Consider the following 13,470-nt stretch of genomic DNA (forward strand, 5'->3'; position numbering starts at 1 on the left):
TACTCTGTTGCACCAGCGCACAGCTAAGATTGGTTTATTTTCAGTAGTATATTATCTTGTTGCCTTCTGGATTCCGTGGTTTCTGATAAAACGTTGGCTGTTAAACTTACTGAGAATCCTCTGAACACAATGAATCACATGTCTCTCACTGCTTTCAAAATTCCCAACCTTTGGTGCCCTCCAGTTTAATAATAGCACATCTCAGTGTACCTTTCTTCATGTTCATTTCCTGGATCTGCAGATCCATATCCTTCTTCAAATTTGAAAAGTTTTGGACATCATTTCTTCAGATATTTTCTTTCCTCTTCTGAAATTCCTATAATTGTTTATGTTCACACACTAGATAGTATCCCAAAGTTCCCTTTAGTTCTTTAATTCTTTCTTTCTGTTTCGCAAAATGGGTACTTCAATTGACAGTCTTACCCAATCTTAGCTGTGTGCTGGTGAAACAAAATATTTGAGGCTAGGTAATTTACAAAGGACAGAAATTATTTCCTTCATGATGTGTCATCACATGTTCTAAGGCAGAAAGGCCAGGAGAACCAATTCTTGTCATCAAGCACCTTTGAAAGAGCACTTTAATCCTATCAACCAGAGAGCAGCCTACATGGCCTAATTCAAGTTTATTGATTTTTTTTTCTCCTACCTACTCAAATCTGCTGTTGGTCTCTTCTAATCAGTTTTTTTTGTTGTTGTTGTTTTTTTTTTTCAGTGCTGAAGATCCAACTCAGGGCCTCACATGTGCTAGGCAAACACTTTACTGTTGAGCTATATTCCTGGCCCTAGTGAATTTTTCATTTCAGTTGTAATGTTCAGCTCTTTGATTTATATTTGGTTCCTTTTTACTTCTAGCTCCTTATTCATAGTCTGTTTGGTGAGACACTGTTCTCCTGCTTTCCTTTAGCTCTTTATCCATGTTTTCTTAAGCCCTTCCATTTTTTATTATTCAAAATAGATTCATCTTTTAGCTTTCTTGATCCTGTCATGGACACATCTAGGACACATGGAACCACCACAGGTCCTGCTGACATGCTCGTTCATTTTAGATAAGCTCATATGAACTTTAGGTCTCACAGCATGAAGCCCTCAAAGTCTGCTTGGATATTTACCACATGCAGATTTGGGCGCTGTCTCAATCTTCTGCGAATAGAGGTAAAAAATTCTATTTTCTGAGGTTTGGGACAGCCTAGTTTTGTTAGAAGCTATATTGTAAAAAAAGCCTTTAACAGTAGTTTAAGCACTAGACCATTTTGAAGGCCTCTAGACACCATCCCCAGAAGACATATCCATGGTTTTCTTAAGGTTCACAGACAGCTGATTTGAAGTTTGTCTAGTAGATTAAATGTCAGTGCTTATTTGGGGGCAGATGCTGTTCATTTCTCCCCTGGGAATGCTATACTTTCTAGTTTCTTCATAAACTTTTTCGTTTTTGAAAACTGGATATTTTAAATATTATCATGTGATTCCTCTAGAAATCAAAACTTTGCTCCTACACGAGTTTTGTTGTTTCTGTTTGTTTCACAGCTGTAGTTGTTTGTTGAGTTTTAAAAATTATTTCAGTAAAATATGTTTTTGTCACACACATTTGAGATTTCCTGAATCACCTACAGACAAAACAAAACTAAATAAAACATAGTCTCCCGATCTCTGTAGACGGGCTCTGAGTTGCAGCAGTCTTTCAGTGCTTAGGCAGGCCCTTTCAGCTCCGCCTTATTCGTCATGTCCTGCTTAAACAAAACCTATATAAAGAACAATTAGAGGTGAAATGTCAGGCTTTTTTGATAATTCTGACCATGTATTAAGCTACGAACATGTCTGTAAGCTTTTTGGATTCCATAATTTTCCCGAGTGTTTTACAAAGTCTTTATTCCCCCATGTATCTCTTTCCTTGGTCTCTCCTAAACATTTTAGTCTGTTTCTGTTTGCTCTATCCATTGATCCTTACTTCAGGCAGCTACAAATAGTATATGCCTTTAAATATGTTCCATAATTACCCCTGGCAGATATTTCCAGCCCTGAGTGGGTCCAAGGGTGGTGAAACAAAGACAGTCCCTGAGCCACTGCTCAAGAAACAAACAGATGTTTGTCAAAATACACAAGCACTAGTCTTGGAGAACAGGTCTTGTGTTTCTTCCTCTAGCAGCAACCTATGTGAGGAACATGGTTCACTGTCCCCCTGGCAGTTACTGAGGTGGAAAATGGGGAATAGCGTGGGTAAACAAAAATCCTGGAACTTGCTTCTACCAACGTTTACAAATTTTATCCTTCATTAATCACTTCCTACACTTTCCTAAGTTTTGATTCAATTCCAAAGTTCAAAGCATGTAGACTCTAATAATTTTTACTAGTTTGCTACTGTACTGGAGACAGATCCATACAGGTCCCTATTTTGCCACTCTCAATGACTCTATCCCAACAGTTTTTTTTTGTTGTTGTTGTTGTTGTTTTTTTTTTTTTTTAACTACAGAGTATAAGTTTTATACTTCTTTAGTTTTTGGTACTTTTAGAGATTTTTTAAAAATATCTTTTAGTTTTGATACTATAGTAAATGGAGTTGCTTCCTCAATTTCATTTTGTTTTTCACTGCTACTGTATAGAAATGCAATTGATTTTTTATACTGCTCTTATATCCTATAAAATTTCTGAATTTTTAGTATTTATAATAGCCTTTTTATTCCTTAGAATTTTTGATATAAGATTACATCATCTGTAAGCAGAATTTTACTTCTTCCCTTACAATCTGAATATCTTGTCTTTCTTTCTCATGTCTAATTGTTCCAAATTAAGCTTTCAATAAAGTACTAAACCCATGTGGCAAAAATAGGCATTTTTATCTTGTCTCTGATCTAACATAGAAATTCGTCCATTTTTTACCATCAAATATGTCAGCTGTGGCTTTTTTGCAGGTGCCCTTTATCAAGTTTTTCTTGTATCCCTAATTTGTTAGAATATTTTATGTCCAACATAAAGAATTACTAGATTTTGTCAAATGCTTACTGTGTGTCATTTGAGTTGATCATGCGATTTTTTTTGTTTATTCTATTGATTTATTACATTAATTCTTATGTGTTAAATCAACTTGTATTTCTGTGACAAATGCAACTTGGTTGTGTCGTACTGTCCTTTGAGTACGCTGCTTCAGTTTTCTAGTATTTTTGAGGATGTTTCTGTCCATAAGAGATATTCTTTATCTCTTCTTTATTTTCAACTGTCTGAAATTCTTAGAATGTTAATCCTTGTATTTATAAGGTTTACAAACTCTTATATTAATGAATGCTTTACTCATGTTCTGACCATTTCCCCCTTTTCGGAAGTAGCCTGGATGGCTGAAGTAATTCTCCAAAGCAAGCACACCAAGTAATTGCCAACCCAGGACCAATTTATATGTCAAATTTCTCAACTTGGAAATGTCTGCATCAAGTGGGTAGGGCTAATTATGGGAAGGGGACCAAGAGATGAGGAAATGGGGAAGAAAAGGGTAAGACGTGAAAGTAAGAAGTAAGATGTATAATGTATATATACCAAATACTAGTGATAAATGTAATCAATATGAACTAACATTTTTAAAAATTTAAAAAGTGACTGAAAATCAGCATGCAATACACCTTAAGGTTTTCATTTGTAATGGAAGTCACAAAGACCCAGAAGTAAAAACAACTTTTTCTTTGTACTTTATCTGAAGCAGTGACAAAAGCTTTCTATTTTGGGGCTGAGGATTTTGCTCAGTGGTTCTGCCACCTGCCTCACAAGCACAAGGACCCCAGTTTGATCCCCGGTACCAAGAAAAAAAAAAGAATATTTAGGAAAAGTTTTCTATTTTTTAAAATCAAGACCGAAACATCCTTCCAGTGGTCTGGCTTATAGGAAAGTTGCAGTTTTAGTACTCATCTTAAGCAGACTCAAAATTTCATCTCTTCTGCTTACATGAGCATTAAAACCAAAGTTTATAATCCCTGAGACTATTTCCAAATCTTAAAACCATCTTCAGAACCATTATAAACACTTTTCAGCTTGTTAATCGCTTTGGCTCATAGAAATGGCTCATTTTGGTTCATAGAAACTTACTTTCCTTTTAGGTAGCTTCAGCTAGATAACAAATTGTTCATATTTAGATTCACATTTCTAGATAGTTACAGCAGAAGATATTCTATATTAATTACATCTACCATATTTGAGAGCCGTAAGTTTCCCTCTGTATCAAAGTCTAGGCAAAAGTTTATGCCTGTAAGTAAACATGCAGTATTATGGCAAGTATCTTAACCACTTTCTCCTCACTGGAACACAATACCCAACACCCACTACTTAAAGGAAAAGAGACTTATTTTGGCTCATAGTTACAATCCATGGATCCAAGGCAGAAGTTGTATGGCAGAGAGGCATAGTGGAGTAAATGTTGCTTGTGTCATAAAGGCCAGGAAAGGGAGATATACCATTCTACAACATGCTCCCAGTGACCCACCTCTGCCAACCAAACCCATCTCCTAACAGAAAACCAACTGTAACACTTGCATGATTTATTCACCTTCCAAAAGCCCCAGTTATGAGCGCACAAGGCCTCTGAGAGACATTCTTGATTCAAACCATAACAATCAGCCCCTGCTCCAAAAGACTCACATGCATCTTTTTATGCAAAATACACTTAGTTCATCTCTAACAGTTGTCAAAGTCTTAATGGTTTCAGCATTTTTGAAAAAGCTAAATCAAAAGTCTCTTCTGAGTCTCAAACTGTTAGATGTGGGCAACTGTAAATAGCAAAAAGAAGTTAAACACTGCTGACATACAATGGCACAGCGTAAACATCCCTCATTCCAACAGGGAGAAATAGGCAGATAGAAAAGAATAGAACAAAGCAGGACCAAAATCTAGCAGATCAAATATTAAATCCTACAGCTGCTCCACATCCAGCACCCCAAGAAAACTGCAGTACGCTGTCAATTCCAAATAGTATGGACAACCTGACCCTACAGCACTGCCAGCTAGAGTTCTCATGATATCTCTCAGGAATGTTGACTCACTGCCTGTGGCTACTTTAGCAGCTGTTCCATGTTCTTGGTTTCTCTACCTTCCTGGGGTCTCCACTGCACCTTCAACTTCACTCTCTCAGCTTCATGAACTTTCCTTTCAGGGGCACACTGCCTGGACTCTTGGGCCTTCTTCCAAAATCTAGATGGAAACCTCACTGACCCCAAACTTTTGCATTTTTCAAGTGAGTAAAACCACCACAACATAGATGACACCAAGGTCTGCCACCAGCACAAGCAGTAGCCAGGCCCCTTGGACCATGGCTACAGCAGCCTCCAAGTACCAAGATGACTGAGAACTATGAACAGGATCCTAGGGAACCAATTACATAGGCAGCCCTTTTTTAACAGGGTGGCCTGAGACTCTTTTCTTACATAAAGCTTTATACCTTTGCACTTTTTAGCCTACAACAGATGAGGTCTAGTAGATTCCTAAGATGCCCTCAAGTTATCTTTTCTACTGTCCTTATGCAAAGTACTTGGCTTCTATTTTTTAATGCTAATCTTTTTAGCAACCAATCTCTCCTGAGTCAAAATTATACAGGTTACAATTTTACAGGCCTAAATTTTACATGTGCTTCCTTTCTTGTCACTAGAAAAAATTATTAAATTTTTTTATTCAGATCTGTTTTTGGTCCTATTTTGTAGCAGACATTATGTTTAAAGAGTCACAAGAAGTACCCGTACCACAGCCTCAACACTGGACTGAACTGAAAGTTCCTCTGCCAGATTAGTCTGCCATCCTTAATCTCAGTTTCCCACAAAGTTTCAGGACATGAGCAAACTGAAGACAAGTTTTCTGCCAGAACATAATACCCATGATCTTGAGTCCAAACTGCCAATGGAGTTCTTGTTCCCAAATGAAACTTCGTAAGCTTGGGATTTACCATCTTCATTTCTAACAGCATTGTAGTGTTCTGAGTTCTGACTAGAAATTCCCCTCAAACTCAGCTTCCAGAATTCTGAGGCTTCTCTAGCCAGAATTTGCAAACCTTTCTAGAATTCTGCCATGAACCACTTCTAAAGGATTCTAAGCCATATGGTCAGGTATATTCACAGCAACAACACTACTTTTTTTATACCAAAATCTCTCTTAGTCACTTTTTTTTTTTACTGAGACATAATACCCAACACCTATAACTAAAGGGAAGATAAATACATTTTGGCTTGCAGTTACTGTCTATAGTCAGCTGGCTCTAATGCAGCACGGCAGGGAGGCTTAGTGAAGGAAAATCTGCTCTCATCTTAGTGGACAGTAAGAAGAGATGGAAGGGAAGAACCAGGGAGGGAGATATAACCTCTTCTTCTAAACAGACCCCACTTCCTAATAGCAAAGTCAACTATATAACTTGCATGATTTAATTACCTTATAAAAGCTCCACCTATAAATGCATGATGCCTTTGAGAAGCATTTTTGACCCAACAACTGGGGGAGTCCATAACTTCAAATTCTTAAGTGATTCTATGGTACATACAAAGTTTAAGGAAAACTGCTTTTATCTTGTGAAACATTTGCCTAAAATTTTACAGTTAGGATGCTATCCATTCCTACAAATCCAGGAATTAGATGGACTTATTGTTCCAACATATATTCATATCTAAGTATATATTCCATATATTTATATTTGCATCAGGTTTTTAACACTTTGTAAACATTATAGGCAGAGTCAAGAATATTATATATATATATATATATACGTATATATATATGACATAGAAGAGCAAAGCTATGCTGTAAGAAGGTAAAGGGGAGTGAATCAAAAAGGAGAACTAGCCTAATGAATTGATGTAGTACACTTAAAATGAGGACTTGGGGAAAGAACTGTGCAAAGATAACAAGATTTAAAGATAAGACGAAGTTAATCCTCAGAAAGAGATCAACACTTCTGAATGTCCATCTGTTTTACAAAGTGATCTCTTTATAAATTGCCTAATTGATTTTTATTCTAGATCTACAGGAAATAATGGTCTGTTCAGCGAAAAATAAATAAAATATAATAAATAAATACAAAAAATAAACACAAAATATTTATATCTCAAATGCTCATTATAATTACTGAAATTATTAAATACTTCCACATAAAATAGATTAGATTAGAGAAAATATGTTTTTTATACAAGATTCCATTACCAGTTTTGGTGACACGAAATACAGAGAGCATCGATTATTTTTGTCATTTACCCATACTCAGTTTTACAGAAACATACCATGAAGGCAAACTCAAACAATTTGATTATCCATTTCCTGTGGAAAATTACCATCAGACAAATGCAGGTAAAATCAGAAAAGCAATTGCAAGATATTATCATTAGTATTATTATGAGACTAGTCTTCTGTTTTAGAAAACTACATGCACCTGAATGTTTATAGCTGATGCACCCCTTTCACATTCTTACAAAAAGTAACATTCAGTTGTACTACGTATAATACTATTTATTCACTTCACTTTGAGGTTCTTCTAAGAGCATTATCATTAATGAGCAATAATAGCATTAAAGATAAATAAAAAGATACAGTTTCTGTATTCTAAGAATTTTCTGGCTGGGGATTTAGCTCAGTGGTTCTGGAGCCTGCCTCACAAGCACAAGGACCCGAGTTCAATCCGCAGTACCAAAAACAAACAAACAAACAAAAATAAACCAAGAATTTTCTAATAAAAGTTTTCTTCTTTAAAGTGTCAGGTGATTTGTATCCTAATAGTCAAATTTAATAAACCTTGTCATAAAGGAATATATATATTTCTTACTGTTTAGTCTATTTAATATTAAAGGAAACAATGTGTGCACATTCACTTGACCACAAGACTTTCCATTCAAAATATACTGAATTTATTTTCTATATGATTATCTGCTAGCAATGAACAGCTGCCAACCAAGAGGAGTCATTATACTGAGAAGTCTTCCTAAAGTAAAGAAAATAAATATGGAATGGAAAATTCATAGACAAACTTAAATTTGACTACTGACTTTACCATTATGTAACTTTGATTAAGCTACTGAACATCTGACCGATTTATCTGAAAAAGTAAGTGAATATGATATCCATATCACAAAATTGTTGTGAGAATTACATGTAAAAATTCTTGGCCCTCAAAACACTTAAAAGAAAACATACAGGTCTACAAACTACAAAAAACAATAACAGCTAGACTGAAACTGTAGGACATGCCCTTTCTCATTAATTCTTTGTCTTTTTTTCTGTAAAACTGTCCAAGCCTTTCTCTATATTATAAAATGAATCATGTAACAAAATTTCTGCAATGTATTTATGGACATCAAGGTTCTAACTAAGACGAAGTATGACCAAATCTTCTAATTCATTTCATTCTGTTATGTCCTTAATACACTTCTTCTAAAAAATATTTTATAAAATATTCTGAAATTTCTTTAAAAATCTTTATTTTGGTAGATAGCAGCGGGGAGAGAATATCAATTCCTGGCTTTAGGAGTTTCTTCAGTTTGATTTCTTGAACTAAAACATTCCTGAAAAGTGCTAAGGATAAAAAGTATACAAAAAAATAAAAATAAAACAAACCTCCAACAGCAAAGTATTCTTTCTACTGTTCTAAGTCCTCTCTTTCCACTTTCTTTTGTTCTTGAGCTAAGTATTTTAAAGCAACCGATCCCATGAGCAACTGAAACAAAGTAATAGTCTTATCCTCAAAGCTGTTTGCTTTGAGGAGCAGTATACATACCCACCTGGGGAGTAGTCTTACTTTGGAAGTAAAGAATGAGAAGATTGATTTGTGTTAAACAGTTAACAGCCCAATCCCAATAGAAACCATCTGCTACACAGTTAAAAATAACTGAAAAACAGAGTTCATTACCAGAATATTTGCAAGGGAGTTAAAATTCTATCACTTCAAGAGGAAACATCCTAAATTCGTTTTTCCCTAGACACTTTCCTCTGAAAAATCAATTACTTTTATTGGTAATTTACATGGGAAATTTTCTGGTTTGGTAAAAAGGACACTGAACAGAAGTGTTACTGTGAACTAATCATTTTGCCTTTCTTAGAAAGCTTGTCTCTGTACCTTATTGTTCAAATGTGGTTCCCCAAACTAGCAGAATTGACATTACATGGGAATTTATTAGAAATGCAGAATACCAGGTGATTATACCCCAGGATAGGATACTGCTATACACCAGACCTAATACATTAGGGGTCTGCATTTTAACAAGTTGCCACATAATTTATATACATGATAAATTTTTAGAAGTACAGTTCTGTTAATAAAGGGATTTGACTAGATGGTCTTAAGGTCTCTTTTAGATGTTTTCTGTGAAAAATCATGTCTGACAACATCAGAGCCTATATTCTCATGGAGTAAAAGCTGACATCTGCTGAGCAGTAGCTGCCCCATTAGGTGGTGCATGCACTCTCTCTGGCTTCCTAGTCGTTATCTCACTCCCTTCACCCATTTGTGTTAATTGTCTGGCTCCTATTTGGCCTCTAAATTCTATTCCCAAACAGAATTGATAAATGTTTCTCCTCCTTTTTAGTAAAAGAGATGCTTTCATGAGTAAAAAACAAAACGATCATTAGCAATATTTTCAGATAAAAAGAAAAAAAATATTCATTTACCTTGATGGGAAGTAGTGAGGTCCAGGTAGGAAGTAAGGGTGATGAAAAGAGAATCGTGCTGGCGTCCCAAACAGTGTGGCTGGATGGCCAAGAGGAGATGGCTGGTAGACATGAGAATGTGGAACGGGAGGAACCTGGGGGATGGGAACACTCCTGGGACATGCGGAAACACTGGAGTACTCCTTGGGACGCTGGATGGTTGGTGTTGCAAATCTGGCATTGGCAGTACTTGCACTGGTTGAAATACTACTGGTGCTCTCAAAAGAGACAGGAGTGGGTCTCTTCACAGAGAGACTGGGTCCAGAAGGCAGCAGATGTGTGTCTGCTTGGGAAGGCCCAGGGAGGGGCTGAGGTGGAATTGCCGGGGGCAGGGGCAGACTCGGAGCCTGGACGGCCACCTGGACATCACTGGAGACACTGGGCTGGAAAAGTGAGATGGGGCTTGGGTGCTGGACTGCAGGTGTGGGCAGCTGGATGGCAGGTGGGGCTTCACCTGGAATAAAAGCAAACAGCATAGGTCAAGCATTCATTGGATTACTACATGCTCTTCTTTTCAGAAAATCTACTGCACTGTTCAAACAGAGCCCTTCATTAACCATCTTACCTCACAGCACCATTATATCAAACCACTATATTTCCTTTATAGGACAACCAAATGGAAATCATTGTAGTTTCCAGTCTCTATACCTTTCTTGTCCTTCTCAACTAGACTGTAAATTGCAGAGGCCTTTTTTGCTATGTTCACTACTGTTTCCCAGGCACAAAATTCTGACTGCCACAAAACAGGCATCTAAACTATTTTTAGATGAATAAATAAATGAATTAAAGTATTTACTGATAAATAAAAAGTTCTCTAGCAGAGGTATTTAATAAATATTAGGCAGGAGAGAGGGCAGGCAGACGGATCCAAATGTCGCACTAGAATTTACTCAGAAAACATCTGAGATACAAAACTTCAGAAACAGAATAATGTCAAATTACATTTTCAATTTTCAAATGGACTAAATATCTTAATGAGATAAAGATGTTCTGGGAAGATTTGGTGCAAAACAAACGATTCCTTCTTATTAGAACAAATGGGGTTAGTACACCCATAGTAAAATGAACTAAGCTTCATTGAAAGTCAAATGATGGAGAGAGATTACTAGAAAAATCCATAAATTCAGTATTTGAAACATCATACAGTAATAATCACAACATTTCTACATTTAAATTCCTGATTAATAAGACAAAAAAAGTCCACCCTGGAGTTATTCAATTTCTGGAATGCAAATAATGGGTAGGGGAAAAAGACTTAACAGAAAATGTTGAAGACTCAATAAATTCCTTCTTATTGCAAAAAAAGGAAGAGTTTCCTAAACTCTAATTTTCAGAGCAGATAATTGTAGAATATCAGATCAACTACAGCATAGCGGCAAGTTCACAGGAGGTTTTAATCCAAATTGAAAAAAATGAATTTAAAAAAATAGATTTTAAGTAGCCTCCACCTAAGAACTGTAGGGAAATTCAAAGGTAAACTAAGACAAATTAGATAAAGTAAATAAAAATGGGGTCTTCCAGAGAATGTTTGGAAAGTCAACACAACTTCTACTTAGTCAAAGCAGTGACACCTTCGGCACTCTAGCCTGGTAAGTTTATTTCTATAGCTTTAAAGCTGGTCAAGTCTGTACAGTATCCTTTTAATGCACAAAGCTTGGTAGAGAAAAGGATAAACTGTTTCTGTCAAAGAAAAATAATACCTTAATACCTTACATTTTTCTTCTAATGGAATAAAACATGTTTTAAAAACAAAATTACTGTGACTTTAGAATTTGACTTTATATACTGTATACCTAAAATGTACCAAAAAATTCAATGAGAAAAAAAAAAGAATTTGACTTTATATTTAGAATTGAAGTTGAGAGAAACAAGAGGATCGAAGATTAGTATCTGCAGATGATGAGTTCAAATTGTGGTTCTCCAAACTATTTTATTATTTAACAGTTTTATAAATGACTTAGAATATGAAATATATAGTGAAATTTTCAAATGTGCAAGTGGTACTAACTCTTCTAAGTGATATAATGCCAAGCTGATGAGATAACATATTTCAAATCTGAGAGATTGAACAGCACAATGGCATATAAACCTCATCACTTATTATGACAGATATCTGGGAAAATAACTGCTTATCACTTTGATCCAAGAAAGGAACTTTTCCTGACTCTACTTCTTACTACAAATAAAGGGTATCATAAAATAATAATAAAGAATCACTACATTATCCGTGGTTACTGTTGTGTATGGTTCTAAAATGCTTCCCATAATTCTACCTTAAATACAATAGCCTGGATGTAAGAAGCCTATCAACATCAGCAGAAAAATTTGCATTTTATACCCACCCTATATCTTTTTTCAGAAGGTATAAAATTAACACATCATATATGATCTCTAATAAATTATTGATAAATCTGTTCCTGAGAAAACATACAGCATATAAAGGTGGATAAAAGCAGATGTAAGTGAAGTCATGAAAAAGGGATAAAGAGAAGAAATGTGTATTATGAAAACAAAAGTCATAAATATCAGCATAAAAACAAGGTATATAAACCTACTTTGAATTACAGGATTAAAGGCAACACTACCAAAAGGTGAAGGGTAAGAGCACCAGACTGCACTGGGGAAACAAGGCTACAGTATTAACTTTCTGCATCTTTCTTTTAAGCCTAGACATCTTGAATGTGGCTTTGTTTCTACTAATTGCTAAAATGATACATTTTTAAATTTAAAATACATGATTCTAATGATTCAATTTTCAAGACACCTAAATCAGTTTGTAAAAGAGGCTTTATTTTCAGGAGGAGGTAGAAATTACAAAGAACTGTTTTAAGAATATTTATCTGAAGTAGTTTTAAGGCATGTGATAAGTATTAAATGAATAAAGCTTTCCCAAAGAGGTGATTAAAACTGACTCTGGAAGTACAAACCAATGATAGATAGCACAACAACAAGCTCTTAAAGATACAAGCTACTCACTTTGGGGTTTTTACATCAATAGGAAGAAGGAATGTTGTAAAGAAGTGATAATGAAGAAATTTAGAGAGAGAGGATAGCATGAACAAAACAAATATTTGGTAGAAAATGGATTACTTCCATTGTTTCTTTATAGCAGTGACAGAACCATCTTTTAACAGATCAGTATTTACTAAATCCCAGAACAGGATGCCTCACCGTCATACCCCATTAGCAATGCATTCTCTTATTCTGAGAGTAAAAAGTCACACCCATTTCCTATTGAATTACCTCATTCATTTCCCCATTATTGGACTAATCTAGGGGCTCATCCTGACTTGCTTAAAAGATCTGGATTTGCCTTCTGGCAAACCACGTGTTTTGATGTTTACTGAACATTTCCCTTCTCCTATTTAATGTTCTTACTTTTTCTCTTCTTGAGTTTCCCATTTAATACTGTTGCTCAAATTCTAAGCCTAATGAATTAAACTGCAATTTAAGGGGTAAAAATTTCACACCACTATTTAAAAGATAGTAATCCATAATACAACTAACTCACCAACTGGATGAGTGACGGTGTTCTGTAGGCTGGGAATTACCACAGAGTAGGTAGGTGAACGATAAGGATAAACTGTTGTAGAATTTGTAGAGATAATATTCTGTGTGGTACCAGAAAATACACTGGAAACACTTTGAGGGAAGCGTTTCCGCTTCCCTGGACGAGGTTGATAAACCCAACCTAAAGAAGATAGACTGTTTTTATTATAAATGTATAGCCTCAGCTTGACATTAAAATACAAAACACTTCAAAATTTTTTAAAAGTCGGTTGTTGTCTAAAGTAGAGTTTCACACCAGGTGTGGTGGAGCACACC

The 13,470-nt window shown here is 35.5% G+C and overlaps 1 protein-coding gene across 1 annotated transcript in view; it reads right to left on the reverse strand.

The window, feature by feature from the left end:
* The window catches only part of Adam19 (ADAM metallopeptidase domain 19), a 154,092-nt gene extending 144,187 nt beyond the window's left edge, over positions 1 to 9,905 (reverse strand). The window contains exon 1 of the mRNA XM_010622280.2: positions 9,607 to 9,905. Within this exon, the coding sequence (XP_010620582.1) occupies positions 9,607 to 9,826 (220 nt within the window). The 5' untranslated portion in view covers positions 9,827 to 9,905. The remainder of the gene's footprint in view (positions 1 to 9,606) is intronic.
* Positions 9,906 to 13,470: the final 3,565 nt, after the last annotated feature.

The sequence above is a fragment of the Fukomys damarensis genome, unplaced genomic scaffold (assembly GCF_012274545.1).
Source record: "Fukomys damarensis isolate Sample0158 unplaced genomic scaffold, DMR_v1.0_HiC HiC_scaffold_9, whole genome shotgun sequence".
In the NCBI taxonomy this organism is placed as follows: Eukaryota; Metazoa; Chordata; class Mammalia; order Rodentia; family Bathyergidae; genus Fukomys; species Fukomys damarensis.